We start from the raw sequence: 16562 nt of genomic DNA, 5'->3' as shown, positions 1-16562 counted from the left end.
AAACAACAACCGTATATATAATTGAAATACAAATATAAGAAACTTGTGAAAACCTTTAAGAGGTTTAAAATTAGAAAATATCACAGAGTTTATGACAAATTAAAATTCTCCCAATGTTACTGCACTAAAAGCTTTTTGTTTCTTTTACTATATATGTGTGTTTTCCCTGCTTTTTTTTTATTGTGCACTCCATGAAGTCCTGGTACAGGTGGAGGACAGACTCCCCAATGCTGGAGTTTCAGGCAATAGTGAACTGCTGTGTGTGTGCTGGGAATCAAACCCATGTCCTCTGAAAGAGCAGCCAGCATTCTTAACCACTAAGTGATATCTCCAGCCCCTGGGAAAAGCTGTCATAAAACATTTATCTTTTGTTCAAAATTCAAGGATTCATAACAGTGTCAGGCATGATAGTACAAGCCTTTAATGCCATACTCAGGAGACAGGGTCAGGGGGTTGGCTGAGTTTGAGGACTTCCTGATGTACAGAGTGAGTTCCAAGACAACAAGGATTGCATTGACCCTGTCTCTAAACAAGAAATCATTTTGCAGACAAAATTTAATTTTGTCTCTGATTTTGCTGTGCATCACAAATTCATACTTCTGACCAGCCATATAAAAACATAGTCTTGTAATTCCTGCTTTCTTATTTATTGGATTTTATCTCCCTGAAATGCATTTAATCTGAAAGTTCCTTTACCTAGTTCCAAAATTGGGCACACATAAAAATTCAAGGGTGGCTTAGCTCATAACCCATCCCATCCCTCTCCACTATCTCAATTTTAAAAAGCAGCACTCAAGAGAAGAACCCAAGAAACAGCATATGTTTAGGGATTTTTATTAGGAGAAAGTGAAGGAGGAGTTAGAGGGAAGCATCCTGTGGGAACAGGAGCTGCAGAAGAGAAGATAGATGTGGAGAGAGATAGAGACAGAGACAGGCCAAGAAGCAGAGGGAAATATCAGAAGCAGACCAGGCCCATTTTAAAGGGAAATTAGTGAATTTGCACAGATGGTGCTTTTGGTGATTGCAGCTACAGGCATATCCAGTCAGAACCCCAAGGGCAGGACTGTACAGATGCCGGAATATAAACACCTGCCTAGGGACTTAGTTCCCATTCTGGTGGGAATTTTGGGGTGTGGGGTTTGGGAGGGGTGACTAGGGGCAGGTGGCATAGTGGGGCATCCAGCCCAGCTGGAATCCCTAGGTCTAAACAAACAAAAAAGTGTTTTGAAGAGACTGTAGTACTGGCAAACAGTGCATTCTACGATCTACAACTTTGACCCAAGGGGCCCCCAGAGATCCAAAACAGTAGACATTTAGTGCTACAAAATTTTCTTTTGGCGCTGTTTGCATAGTGTCCTATAGATTTGGGTATGTTGTGACTTAATTGTCATTAAAATTAAGGAATTCTTTAATATCTTTCTTCCTTCTGACCCAAGGGTAATTCAATTGAGCATTGTTCAGTTTCCATGAGTGTCTAGGTTTTCTGCAGTTTGTGTTGTTGCTGAATTCTAACTTTAACACCTGGGTGATCTGATGAGATACAGGAGGTTTTTCCAACTTTTTGAATCTGGTGAGATTTGCTTTGTGACAAGGCAGTTGGTCAATTTAGAGATGGTTATATTAAGTGCTGAGAAGAAGATGTATTCTTTCATGTTTGGGTGAAATGTTCTGTAGATGTCTGTTAAGTCCATATGAGTCACAACATCTATTAGTTCCCGTATTTCTGTTAAGTTTCTGTCTTTCAAACCTGTCTATTGTTGAGAGTGGGGTGCTGAAGCCTCCCAGCATTAATGTGTGTGCTTTGATGTGTGATTTAAACTTTTGTTATATTTCTTTAACACATGTGGGTGCCCTTGTATTTGAGGCATAAGTGTTCGAAATTGAGACTTGATGTATTTTTCCTGTGATGAATATGTAATATCCTTCTCAATCTCTTTTGATTAATTTTAGTTTGAAGTCTACTTTGTTAGATATTAGGATAGCTACATCAGTGTGCTTCTTATGTTCATTTGATTGGATAGTCTTTTCCCAACCCTATAATCTGTATGTAAAAGAAATGAAAACTGTTAATCAAATAAAACACTTCAATTTGCTGTTCCCCATGTCACCATTTTGCAGCTTCTAGCCCGAGTGGAGAGCTTTTCTCCTGCACCTTCTCATTATTGAGAATTGCATTTTGCACAGCACACCCTCACTAGCATTGGAATTTCCCTGAGCCCTAAAATCCCTTCTTTAGCCCTAAGTCAAGCGATATCAGGCATCTCTCACTCCCTTTCAGTAGGCTGTCTTTGACAAATGCTTTAGATAATCATTCAAATAAACTTTTCTCACTTTTTTTAATTGTGTGACCGTCCATATTAAACCAAGAATTTCCACTCAGAAGGATATCAATACATCCAGTCTAATCTGTTTTTATGTTCCTTCCACCATTAAAACCCATTCCCACACATATCCTCAGACGTATTCTAGAATTATTTTTAAGAAAAGCATTAAGTCCTTTAGTACCAGAGCATGCCTCCACCTGGACTATATTTTCTAGTGCCCTTCTAAGTGTCTGCTTTGCTGTAAGTTAGGTTGCAGTTCTAGAGGCAAGTCTGTGGGCCTTTCCTTCAGAGAAAGATACTTCTGGTTTACCAGAAAAATGAAGGATCTGTTTCCTCTGTCAAATGTGGAAAAGGCAATGTTTCAAAGGATGGTGTAGCATAAATTCTAATAGGTCTTAATAATAAAAACATAGAGTCATTTATCAGGGGTGAAAGACGATGAGTCAGAGAAGCCCCTAGAGTTCTTACTTCTGTCTATGTCAGACCAAAGGTCTGATCCCGTCTCTAGAAATCCTCAACTGCCTGCTGTCTCTGTGAATCCTCAGACTGCATCCTCAGATTGCTTCCTTCTCTAGAATCCTCAGACTGCTTCAGACTCACTACCTCACACTGGTGCTCCTCAGACTGCTTTGAGGCCGTTTCCTCCTGCCTGATGTTCCTCTCACCAGCCAGTCATATCACTCCTGTATTTACCTCCCTAATGTAGGGATTAAAGGCTTGTGATCCCAAATGCTGGGATCAACTTAGTGGTACCTGTTTCTCTTTGAGACTAGGTCAATTTATTGTAGCTCAGGCCTTGAATTCACAGAGATCCATCTGCCTCAGCTTTAATAGGGTCCTCCCAACATCCCCACTCCAAGTTGTATGATCCCATCCATCACCGATTAATTCCCTTATTTCAGCTGCCTACACTGAGGCTAGGACTAGAATTTTTGCTATAGTTCAACCTACCTTATAATGAGGGCTTCAGCTTGATTTTCTGCAACTTCAGCTTTGTGGTTGCTGGAGAGGGGATTCTTTTACAGGGCACACTTAGAAGAATTTAGGCTGTTTATTTGCAGCTGAAGCCAGTTAATTTTATCACTAGCTTCTTCATTGTTCACAGCATTCTGAAATACTAGAAGTCGCATAGTTTTATCACAGAACTTTTCCCTGTCCTGTATCAATTTATCCAGGATTGCTAAGAGTAAACAACCAGTGGCATAATTTCCCTTATTTTCTTATAAATCATCCAAAATTTCATATACAGGATTCCCAAATATATTGCTACACATAAATAGTCAATTAGGATTCTAAAATGCGTTTATCTCCTAGCTTTGCAATATAATTCACACCAAGGTCTTTTAGTGTTCTCCAAGCTCTCCAAAGATGGAATGACTGGAGAGGCTTTGGTACATGAAGGTCTTGGTAAATTGAGTGTTTTGTGTGGGGGGGGGTTCCTCTGTGAATCCCTGGCTGTCCTGGAACTCACTCTGCAGACCAGGCTGGCCTTGAACTCACAGAGATCTACCTGCCCCTGCCTCCCGAGTGCTGGGATTAAATGCACGTGCTACCACCACCTGGCTCAGTCCTGGAAAATTGAAAAACATGTTCCAGATTCTTAAAGGATTCATTCTTGTACTTCTATTGTTCTAGAGTTACTTCTGGTACCAAAATCTGTGTAGTTGTAGTTCTTTAGAGTAACAGAACTTATAGAATGAATCTCTCTTCCAATAAATATATATGGAATTTATTGGAATGACTTACAGGCTTCTGTCCAGCTAATACATCAATGATGAGCTGTGAACAGAAAATCCAAAAATCCAGTCATTGATCCATTCAAAATTCTGGATGTCTTGATAGGTTTTTGCTATATGCCGGCATCCCAAAGAAGTAGGCTTCAACACCATTGAAGGAATGAATGTGGTAGCAAGGAAATGAGCTGAGAAGCAGGCAAAGAGCAAAAGTTTCATTCTTCCCTGACCTTTTATAGATTTCCTGGTGAAGGTGTGGCCTTGATTAAAGGTGAAATTTCCAGCCACAAGATCATTTTCGAAGGTGTATTATCTCAGGCAGCAAAGGTCCCAACTACAAGTGGATTAACCCAGTTTAACCAGCAAAACTAATCTCTCAGAGGTGTCCCCTCCATTTCTGAATTGTAGTTCATTCCCGAAACAGTCAATTTGACAACCAAGAGTAGCTATCACACCTAGCAATGCCAGAAACTACATCTGTAAATTCTCACTAACATGCCCACACAGTATGAACAAAGCAATGACTAGCATAACAGACATGCCAAAGTAGATGGGGAAAAAACCCACAAGGCCTCAACCCTACACAGAGAACTACAGGCAACTGGGAATCCTAGGAGCAGGAGACATGGTCTCCCCTCAGGAAGAGCACACCAACTGATTATCAAGTATCATGGCTTGAAAACATACAGACAGGAAATATGATATGGACAGAGAAAGTGATGTTTAGGAACATGTATTTTTTTTCTTTCTTGGCTTCTTTTTTTCTTTGTTTTACAGACAGTCCTGCATTATCCAGGCTGTCGTTTAACTTGGTTTATAGCCCAGGCTTGTCTTGGACTCAGAAATCTACCTGTATTGCGCCCAAGGGCTGGGATAAAGGTGTGTGCCACAAGAGATCAACAACAATATATATGTATATGTATGTAAATACACATATATGTATGCAATAACAGTTACTGAAATAAATGGTCATGAATTTACTTGCTTATTTTTGGCCATGAATTTAAAGGGGAGCAGGGAAGGGTATAGCGGAGGATTTGGAAGTAGGAAAGGAAAAATAGACAGGTTATAATTATATTATAAACTCAAATTATAAACAGGAAAACAAGGTAGCCTCTCGACTATTGTTTAGCTTGTTATTCGGAGTCTTTAGGAGCCCCCTCCACTTGGAGGGATGCTCTCTTGACCTGAATGTATGGGGGAGAGTCTGGACCCTGCTCAAGATGATGTGACAGACTTTGAATTTCCCCCATGGAGGGCCTCACCCTCCCTGGGGAGTGGAGGAGGTAGGGGTGGAGGGGTCGGTGTTGACCAGGGGAGAAGGGAAATGAGAGGGAGCTGGGATTGACATGTAGAACAGGCTTGTTTCTGATTAAAAAAAAGAGGGGGAGCAAAAAATAAATAAAATAAAGGAACAAGCAACAGGAAACCCAAAGTAAAACTAAGAAACACCAAAAAAAGATGATATACCTATCAAGAAAAATGCAAGCTCGGATTCCTTTAAGCCTCCATGTACCCTATCCACAGTATCAATCATGAGAAATAGACATGAGAGCTTAGGTTGGCATCAGTGTGGGGGAAGGAGGCCATACACTGCTGTGTGAGTGAAAATTAGAGAAGTTCCAGGTGGTGGTGGCACACGCCTTTAATCCTACCACTTGGGAGGAAGAGGCAGGCGGATCTCTGTGAGTTTGAGGCCAGCCTGCTCTACAGATTGAATGCCAGGATAGGCTCCAAAGCTATACAAAGAAATCCTGTCTCAAAAAAAAAAAGCAAAAAGAAAAGAAAACTGTTAATTAACTTTTGAAATGACTGTGTATGTTCTCAAATAATTGAATAATTAAAATGAAAGAAAAAAACAACATACAACTCCTGTGTGACCCAATTACACAACTGATTGCACTACTCCTGTGGGGGGAAAAAGTAATGAACATCTACTTACCAAAGAACAGGAAATGACAAATCAACATTGGAAAAAAAATGAAGTTGAACTTGATGAACCAGTGAGGTTTTATAAAACATGTTTTTTCTTAACATATGTCTGGATGCCATGTGTTTCCGTGTGCCCGATGAGGCAAGAAGAGGCCATTAAATGCACTGGACTTGAGGGTACACATTGAGTGTCCATGTGAGGAGCCTGGGGGAATTGAAAGTGAGTTTTCAGAAAGAGCAGACAGTGCTCTTAACCACTGAGTCATCTCTAAAGTCAAGTGGACCAGTGAATTTTTAGGAGGTCACTTAGGAGAGTGTGTGTAATGGGTTACTCGTAGAAGCACAAGGGACTCAATGACAGCTGCATCACCCAGTGAGGGTGATGGCTAATGAAACTGGGGATCACTGCACAGCTTGCAAGCAGCTCAAGGGAGGTGGGAAGTGTCTTTAAGCCAATTAATACCTCCTCCAGGTAGCTTGTCTTGTCTTGTCTGTCCATGCAGCTTGATTGGTGTCTGCCAAAGGCTGGTCTGAGCATCTTTTGTGCAGTTCAGCATGTCTAATAGTGTCAGCAGACCTTACCGATTATATATGCTTGAGGTAGGAGCACACTAATGAGTTTTGCCAGTTCCCGCAACATCACGAAGCAATTAAGCTATTTCTGAGTTTTAAGAGTTTTTCTGCAGGACTAAATGTATCACCTCCCCTTAAAGTAGTGTCTCTCAACCCTTGTGTCATGATCCCTTTGTGGATCTTATAAGAGGTATCTTGCATGAGATATCTGCAATTCATCACAGTAGTAAAATTACTACTATAAAGTAACAAAATAATTTTACGGATGGGAATCACCACAACATGAGGAACACATTAAATGGTTGCAATGTCAGGATGCTTGAGAACCACTGCCTTACAGCTTCTCATTCCTTTATCTCTCTTTTCATACCCTGTGTTTTAAAGTGAGTCCTCCAAGATGGAAGGATTTACTCTCAGAGGAAACTGATACACAATACCCACTCCTGGGCACCAACTCTAAGGACTTGCCACCTTGCCAATGAGCACTTCCCATAATGATCACAGATGCTCTTTGACAGCATCTAGGAATGGAATCCCATTAGTGTCAATGAACTGAACCATTGGGCAAATAGAAAAGTGACACTCACTTTCACTCTTCAGGTATAAATAAAAGTGAAAGTGTGAAAGCTATGTGTACATGTAGGTGCCTGGAAATTATGATGAATTCACATACGTAGGCCCCAAAAGTTAAATATCACATGTTTTCTCATATATGTGTCTCTAAGGTGCAATCTTTGTTTTGCGTGTTCAAGTAACAGTACATGTGGAAGCCAGGAATGTAGAAATAGTTGATTACTGGTGAGACAGAGGAAGAGAGGATAGATAGTAGCATATAAGTGATATAAAATTAGAGAGGGGGAACCCTGGGGCAGAATCATTTAATATGAAGTAGAGGGGGCAGCTGAAAGATCAACTCAGATGTCTGTGAAGAAGTTACATGGGAACCAAAAAAATTTTGCAACCCAAGTAAAACATACAATAAGAGAGGATGGTAGAATGGTATTTGAGAAAAGAACGAGTCATTGGATAATGTGTGCTAAATGTTTAACTGGGGATGGGACAGGGAGATGGGCTGAAGTGTAGGTGGGTCAACAAAAAGTAAAGACTTGTGAGGAAGCCTTATGAAATCCCCCTATGTTACAAATTAATAATCAATATGATTTTAAAAACTTTGAACAGAGGTGTCCCACAAGAGTAATTAATGCTGCTCCTAGTCATCAGGGACATTTAGTGAAACTCTCCTTACCAGGTCATGGTTATCTGCCTACAACTTACTGGTCAGAGTAGTCCCATTGTCACCCTATACAAAACAGGTCATTGCCAGCGTTTTTGCTTGGCCACCATGCTGAAGACACCAAACACTGTGGTTGTAAGACAGAGAGCACTATTGAACTTCCCAGGCAACTCTCCCTGCTGACCAGTGTTTGTGGCACTGTAAGGTCCCATTCAGGTTGCTTTCAGAGAAATGATGTCAGTGGTCTTACTTACTTATGGAGCATGTATCTTACAATACCAGCCTGCTAGTCAGGATGTTTGTACTGTGGCAAAACTGGCAACACATTTTATGCACATAAACATAGAATTTATGCCATGGTAATGTTGGGGTATCCCGAATTGAGGAGGGGTCCCCAAGCTGGATTCATCACCCCAAGAATCAAGAGTCCATGTGCCAATTGATGCAACACGCAAGAGGCTTTAATTAGGCATCTGCAGATGGGCCTCTCGGTCAGCTTTTAGGCCGATTGGCCCCAAAGTTCAGTTACAATCAGCTTTTAAAGACAAAAGCCACAAGCTTTTGGGAGGGGTCCCTATCTTGTGATGGGGGAAGGGGGTACATGACTCCTGTCCCGGGGAAGTAGATGTCTTCCTGACCTTCATGTTGTAAATTCCTCAAACCTTGGCATGAGTTAATTATCTCTAAGTAAATAGTGTTATCTCCTTGTTTCCCACTAGTCTTGTTTGCCCATCTCTGACGCCCTGGTCAGTTCTTCACAGATGGTCGGCAGCCCGTAATTGGCCTTTTGTGGATTTACAGCCCTTCTGCAATTAAGGTTGCTAAACCATACATTCCATTCTGTGGTATGGCCGGTTCCTGGGATGGGGTCCTTTGTTCACTTCCCAAGTTCTCTAGTGGGGTGCCCTCCCTGTTTAAGCTTATATTTTATTTCTATAAATTCGGGGTCTTTCAGTAAAAACCAAAGGCCAGATGGCTGTGGTGCACACCCTTAATCCCAGTACTCAGAAAGCAGGGCCAGGGAGAGCTCTGTGGGTACAAGGCCAGCCTGGTCTACAGTGAAAGACCTAAGACCGGCTCCATAGCTCTGAGAAACACTGTCTATCTGTTTGCTTTTTGTTTTTTTATGGCAAGATTTCATGGGTGACACTTCTGGCTGTCCTGGAACTCACATGGTAGATGAGGCTGGCCTAGAAATCATACATGCACCTGCTCTGACTCCGGGGTGCTCAGCTTGAAGTCGTGGCCCACCGTGCCCAAGCTGCAAAGCTCAGTCTGCCCTTGAAAAACCAAAAACCAAAGCAAAGCAAAACACACAATTTGGGAACTATGGGTTTTAGAACAGAAACTATTAATGGTTTGATAAAGATGAGTGTTAATCTGGCATCTAAATATTCATGTTTAAAATGATCACTTTGTACTACTCTCAATATTGGTGAAAGAAGTCTCCACTTGCAGTAGGTAGTTGGGAATGAATAGAAACATCATAACTCTTCAAAACCTACTAAGAACAAGCAAGTGTGTAAGATTGGGGAAATTATCATTTGGTGTTGGCTGAGGATGGGTCCTATAAGTCTTTTACCCTAGTGAAAGTGTACAGGCAGTCAATGGAAGCTGCATCTTATGCAGTTTCAAGTAAATTCTTCCCAAGTTTTCTTAAATACATGTAAATGAATTCTTGCATGCATTCAGGGAATGCTGTGTCTTATTGATTTGGTTTTTCTAGACAGGGTTTCTCTTTGTAACCATGACTGACTTGTAATTTGCAGGGTAGACAATGCTGGCCTAGAACTCACAGAGATACCCCTTCCTCTGCCTCCAGAGAGCTGGGACTAAAGGTATGTGTTACCACATTCTTAGCCATTGAGGATTTTTAAGTTTCTATCATAATTCCTGTGATGTCACTTTCACAGCTTATCTCTTCACAGTTGTTTACTTTCTTGCTATTAGTTTGGTTTGACTGTAGTATGAAGAATTTGAAGGTGGATAGAAGAACTTATCAGCATTTTAATGATAAATTTCTTTATCTCTGTAATTTCAGCACTATGTAAAGGAGTTGTCACATTCAATGCATTTGGTGGGCATAATTTTCAATGAGCAGTAGGCATGGGGAGTATATACTCTCTACCTTAATATGGTTTCTGTGAAGTATGAATTTTGAGATATACAGCACATTTAGAGGATAAACTAAAGGTTTTGTAATTTCATGTTATTTATTAGGATTGTTTTTTGACAAAGAGTTTCTGTATTCCTGGCTGTCCTGGAAGTCAGTATGTAGATGGTGATGTCTACCCAGTCTCAGAGATCTTCTTGTCTCTGTGTCCTCAGAGCTGGAAGGGCATGCACCACCACACCTGGGATTATTATGAGTTTTTGGATGTTGAATAAGATCCATGTTTTTTATTACATTTTTTTACCATGGGCTGGAGACATGGCTTAAGGGTGAAGTCACTGGTTGCTCTATCAGAGACTTGGATTCAATTCCCAACATGCATGTCAGTTCACAATTGTCTGTAACTCCAGATTAAGGGGATCTGATGACCCTTCTGGCCTCCACCTGTACCAGGCACACATGTAGTACACAGACATAGTTGCCAGCAAAGCACGTATGCACATTAAAAGAAATGAAAAGCTCTTCCCACTATTATATATGCAGAATTTTATTTTAATATATACTCTAGGAAATCTTTAAAAACAAAAATCTTCATAAAGACTTTCACTAGTTTCTTACCTTTATGTTTCTAGTTTGTTTTATTTAAAAATTTTATTTTTCATCTTACCTAGCAACTCCAGTTACCACTCCCTCACCATCTCCTACCCTCCAACTCCCCATCCCCCACTTACACCACGGAGGAGGGAAGGCCTACCTTGGGGTGTCAACAAAGCCTTTCCCCCTTATATTGAGGCTAAGCAAGGTATCTCACCTTGAAAGGTATTCCATAGGGAATGGGACCGTAAAAGACAATTCATGAATCTGGGATAGGTGCTGGTCTCACTACCAGACCTGTCCCTCTCAACAGATCAGGCCACATAACTGTCACCTATATTCAGAGGGCCTAGTTTAGTCCCTTGCAGTTCCCCAGCTGTCAGTCATAGTCTGGGAACTCCTACTAAGCTCAGGTCAGCTGTCTGTGGGGTTTTCTCCATCATCATCTTGACCCAACCCCTTGATCATATTATCCCTCCTCCTTCTCATCAACTGAATTCCAGTGGCTCAGTCCAGTGCTTGGCTGTGGCTCACTTCATCTGCTTCCATCAGTTACTGGATGTATGTTCTATGATGACATTTAGGGTAGTCACTGATCTGATTAAGGGGAAGGCCCTTTCAGACATCCTCTCCACTATTGGGGTCACCTATGTGGATTCTTGAGAATTTCTCAAGCTCAAGCATTCTCTCTAAACCCACACTGGCTCCCTCTACGAAGATACTCTTTCATTGATCTTACCCAGTATTTTGTAAACTGTTGCGATTTGTAAGCACACAGTAATGGAAAATGCTATATCCCATTATTTAAACAGTTTCTCTCCAGTATGATTTTTCTAGTGTCTCCTAAGATTGGAAATCTGTATAAAGGATGGTTTCTCTTCATTATGGATGTTCTGATGTTTCCATCAAGCAGAAGAGTGGACAAAGGATTTGTCACATTCCTAACATCTGTAAAGTCTGCATCCAGTATGAACTTTTGCATGTCTTCTAAGATTTAAGTCCCGGATAAAGGACTTGGCACATTCCATACATTTGTAGGTTTTTTGGTTTTGTTTTGTTTTGTTTTTGTTTTTGTTTTTACGAGACAAGGTTTCTCTGTGTTGTTTTGGAGGCTGTCGGTCCAGCCTAGCCTCGAACTCACAGAGATCCGCCTGCCTCTGCCTCCCGAGTGCTGGGATTAAAGGCATGCACCACCACCGCCCCGCGCATTTGTAGGGTTTTACCCCAGCATGAACACTGTGAGTCCTTCCAAGATTTGAGCAACTGGATAAGGATTTCTTACATTCCATACAACTGTAAGGTCAATTCTCCAGTATGCACCATCTGATGTCTTCTAAGACCTCAGATATAGGATATGTCACAATTTTACCACATGTCAAGTATCTCCCCAGTATGAAGTTTCTGATGTCTCCTTAAACGATAAGATCGGGAAAAAAAATTGTCACAAACCTGACAACTATAGGGCCTCTCTCCAGTATGCACTCTCTGATGTGTTCTAAGATGTGAGACCTGTGTAAAGGACTTGTCACATTCCATACATCTGTAAGGTCTCTCTCCAGTATGAACTCTCCGATGTTTTCTAAGAGTTGCAAAATCAGTAAAGGATTTATCACAATCTATACATTTAGCAAGTTTCTCTCCAGTATGAATTCTCTGATGTATTCTAAGATTTGAGCAGCTAGTATAAGATTTGTCACATTCCTTACATGTGTAAAGTTTCTCTTCAGTGTGAACACTTTGATGTCTTCTAAGTTCTGAATTCCAGGTAAAGGACTTGTCACATACTTCACATTTGTGAGGTTTCTCCCTAGAATGAACTTTTTGATGTCTTCTAAGAGTTGCCTCATCGACAAAGAATTTGTCACATACCTCACATTTGTAAGGTTTCTCCTGTGTATGAAGTTTCTGATGTACTCTAAGGATTGAATTCGAGGTGAAGGATTTGTTGCATTCCTCACATTTGTAAGGTTTCTCCTGTGTATGAACTTTCTGATGTCTTCTAAGGATTGAATTCGAGGTAAATGATTTGTCACATACCTCACATTTATAAGGCTTTTCACCAGCATGAATTCTGTAATGAAGTTTAAGGTGTGGTAATTGGAGAAAGCACTTACCACAGTCTTTGCATTTGTGAAACTCCTCTAGAGAATGAGTTTTCCTATGCATCCTCAATGATGAATAGTGGGGAAAGGATCTGTCACACTCATTGCACTTGTAAGGCTTCTCTCCACTATGACTTTTCTGATGGCTATGAATTCCTGCCAAGAACCGAAATGACTTTCCACATTCTCTGCACTTGTAAGGTTTCTCCCCAGTATGAATTCTTTGATGTGTTTTACAGTTTGAAAGTTGCGTGAAGGATTTTTCACAAACGTTGCATTTGTAGGGTTTAATTCCAGTATGAATTTTCTTATGTACACTGAGGCTTGAGGCACGACTGAAGCATTTCCCGCATGTGCCACACTGGAGTCGTTTCTCTCCAGTATTGATTGGTTGTTGTGAAGGTCTGTATGCAGAGCTGAGACAGTCATCATATTCTCCCTGCCTGTGCTCTTTCTCTGCAGTGTAGACTCTCTGATCTTGAATGATGTTGGAACACAAATTTACAGATTTCTCACAGTCTTGAGATTGGCAAGGTTCTTCTCCAGTGCGCATGCTTTCATGTCTGTCTGGGTTTGATGAGTCAACAGAGGCATCCCTGTGACTACTGCATGTGTAGTCATTAGAGTTTTCTGGAGTTTCACTTGTTCTATGAAGTGCACATGTGGAGGGGTCATGAAGCACTTTGTCAAGCTCATCACACTGACAAGACTCCTTTTCAGTCTTCACATGGTGATGGACAGGATCACACTTGCAATAGTTCTCTGAAAATGAGTACACTTCAGATTAATACAGCTTGTTCCAATAATAAACATGACAGTCTCCCTAAGTTCTCATTTATCACAAGTGAACCTGGAACTATTGAGATTACAGATCCCAGTAACGGACAATTTTCATTCACTGCAATTGTATGGATTCTCACAAACACAGCATGGTAGCCTTCAGAGGTCAGTGAGTTATAACAGATATCTTTCTCAAAAATATCTAAGTAGAAAAAGATGGAAAAATAACTGATGGTCATAAATTAGCTTTCTGTTAGAGCTCACTAAGTGATTATATTTGGAATACATTTCTCTATCTTTAAATTTTCTTCTCAGAAATTGAAAAAGAGGAATTTAATCCAATCACAGGTTCACATTATTTATACTAAGTGATAGGCAATAAAGACTACCATTCAGAAAACCTAATTCCTGTAAAGATTAAAGTCTTACTCAAAAGCATCACAGGCTTATTTCTTTCTCTATAAAAAAATCCCATCAGCTTCTGGAAAAGTAATGGATGCAAATGCAGTATGATGTCAGACATCACAGGCTCCACCTGGATTGAGGCAGGGATGTCATGGGCAGCTTTTGCTTATTTCTTTCCTCCCCTGTCTGACCTAAACACGCTGTGTTCTTAACTTTCCTCATATGGTTGTTCCCAGATCCCCTCTGTACATTGACTCCTGGGACTAATTCCCAAAAGTGTGCCTGTGTATTTGCCACTGGCAAAAAGGAAGGTAAAATATGAAGGTATGTATACAGGGAAGGCAATTAAAGAATAAGCATACTTCATGACTAATGTTAGACTTAAAATTTTGCAAAATATCCCAATCCTACTTCAGATTAATCAAAGAAAACTGAATTTTCTACTAGTATTAAGTCATCATGATTCAGGTGTAATAAGACAATGCCTTCTAACAGTTACAACAGACAGGTTGCATCTGTGGGCCAGGACAGTACACTTAGTTAAAAGATCAGGAGTAATTTTAAGTGGAATTGAACATCACAGAAACATTCTCAGCTTTGGCTTTCTCCATCACTTGAAGTCTTCACTGTTGTCCTGCTCATTTACTAGTCCACCCTAGCTGTGGTTCTCTCTCCTCTCCAAATTCCAGGGCAATCTCATTCTTTCCAGATAGGTGATCATGCCTGCCTTGATACAATAATCCATGTGTTCTTTGAGACAGCAATGAGCCAGGACTGAACTTTTAGAAAGAATACAGAAGTCTACGACTGTACTGGGCTCAGTACATGAAAACAGAAAGCAGAGGGTTTTTTTCTTGTTTTTGTTTTTTTGTTTTGTTTTGTTTTGGTTTTTGGTTTTTTGAGACAGGGTTTCTCTGTGGCTTTGGAAGCTGTCTTGTAACTAGCTCTTGTAGACCAGGCTGGTCTCGAACTCACAGAGATCTTCCTGCCTCTTCCTCCCGAGTGCTGGGATTTAAGGAGTGCGCCACCACTGCCTGGCTAAAAGCAGAGGAATTTAAACAGGATTGTCCCAGTGATACTTCTTAACAAATTCTTCAGTATATTTTGCATTTCCAGCTTGTATATCTTGAATTTTTCTCACAATTAAAAACATGTCTATTGCAATAAAGGACAAGGAGCTTTAAGATATGAGTGGAAACATTATTTGCTGCTGAGTCTGCGGAAGAACCTTGGAGCCAAAATGAAGGATGGATGACAGCGCTAAAAATGGAAATTGAAAGAGGAAAGTAAATAGCATGAAAATGTCCTTTCCTACTGCTATACTTTGCCTTGTCTACTATTAGTTTTCACAGGATAGCTTCACAGATTCTACTGCCTATGAAGTGACAACAAACAAAAGACGGGTTAGGAATTATAGAAGCAAAATGTTCTCACCCACAAAGACCAGGTTGTTGTAATTCTCCAACATCACATCAACGTACAAAGTCCTCTGAGCAGAGTCCAGGCATTCCCACTCCTCTTTTGAGAAGTTCACAGTCACATCCCTGAATGTCATCAGAACCTGCAACAAAAAAGGATGGGTTGACCAAGCTTTAACTAATAGAGCTTTCCTGGCTAAAAGGAGACACAATACAAAAAAAAAAAAAAAAAGGAGACTCCTAATACAATCATATTCTATCATGAACATTCTATATCTGTGTAAACACATTGACACAAGAGTCTCCCAAGCAGTATACATGAAACAAGAAATACATTTATGATCTGGACATGGTTATATATTCATGAGGATATATACTTTAAATGCTGTGCCTGGCCAGTGCCCTTGCGGGACCACCTGAGGCTTGGGGACTGTACACTGTGAATCCCATCACTACAGGGTCCAGCCTGCCCCACAGACTTCCAGAGTCTAGTCCATTTCTCCCCACAAAGGACAGGCAATGTAAGCATGGGACTGTGTCAGGCCCACCTTCCTGTGTCCTGCACCAAACCAGCTGAGGCCTGGGAACTGAGCACTGTGGGTCACATTTCAGCTGGATTTAACCCTCCCAGAGACTGCCAGCATCCTAGTCCCTTTTGGCACCCAAATGACTAGGTAACCATGGGCCAGTTTCAGGAGCACTTTCTAGTGACCTACTTGGAGCAAGCTGAGGCCTGGGTACTGTGTGTGCACTGTGGATCCAAACACAAAAGAATATACCTTCTTCTCAGCTCCACATGGGACCTTCTCTAAAATCAACCACATAGCAAAACCTATCGGAAACATAGCAAACCTCCACAGATACAAAAAAAAGTGGAATAACCCCCTGTATCTTATCAGACTACCATCCTTTAAAATCAGAATTCAACAACAACTCAAATCACAGAAATCATACAAACTCATATGATAGGAAATGTGATTCTATAAATGTCTCTCTTATTGGTTGTTGAATAAAGCACTGTTGGCCAATAGGGAAACAAGATAGGTGGGACTAGGAGTCTAGGAGGATTCTGGGAAATGTAGTGAAGGGAGTCATGGAGATGTGATCCCTGGAGGAGAGAATGCAAGTCTGGTGTTCTTGGAAAGATAAGTCTGTGTGTGTGTGTGTGTGTGTGTGTGTGTGTGTGTGTGTGTGTGTGTTGGTGATTATTGGTCAATGATTAAGTCAGAGCTAGTGGATTAGAAACCATAGTAAACAGCCAACAGCTTCATAATTAATATAGTGTCTTGTGTATTATTTGGGGGCTGCAACTATGGCAGGGCCCAGGCGGCTGGCAGGGAAGACTACATGTTAC

General features: G+C 40.9%; 1 protein-coding gene across 1 annotated transcript; it reads right to left on the bottom strand.

Annotated features, from left to right (window-relative positions):
• Positions 1 to 10181: 10181 nt before the first annotated feature.
• Positions 10182 to 15482, bottom strand: LOC106020734 (zinc finger protein 54-like). The gene is made up of 2 exons (XM_040734050.1): positions 15225 to 15482; positions 10182 to 13367 (listed from the first exon to the last, which is right to left on the bottom strand). Exons 1-2 carry the CDS (start codon positions 15475 to 15477, stop codon positions 11869 to 11871), a joined length of 1752 nt encoding a protein of 583 aa, XP_040589984.1. The 5' UTR covers positions 15478 to 15482; the 3' UTR covers positions 10182 to 11868.
• Between the last annotated feature and the right edge of the window lie 1080 nt (positions 15483 to 16562).

The sequence above is a fragment of the Mesocricetus auratus genome, unplaced genomic scaffold (assembly GCF_017639785.1).
Source record: "Mesocricetus auratus isolate SY011 unplaced genomic scaffold, BCM_Maur_2.0 Super-Scaffold_100037, whole genome shotgun sequence".
NCBI lineage: Eukaryota > Metazoa > Chordata > Mammalia > Rodentia > Cricetidae > Mesocricetus > Mesocricetus auratus.
This window is presented reverse-complemented; position numbering and strand designations above follow the sequence as displayed.

What these genes read in the sequence shown, in the direction of transcription:
- LOC106020734 (XM_040734050.1), bottom strand. Translation starts at nt 15,477, where the DNA reads ATGTTCATGATAGAATATGATTGTATTAGGAGTCTCCTTTTTTTTTTT. An exon ending in CAACAACCTGGTCTTTGTGG is followed by an intron (nt 13,368 to 15,224) that starts GTGAGAACATTT and finishes ACTCATTTTCAG; the next exon opens with AGAACTATTGCAAGTGTGAT.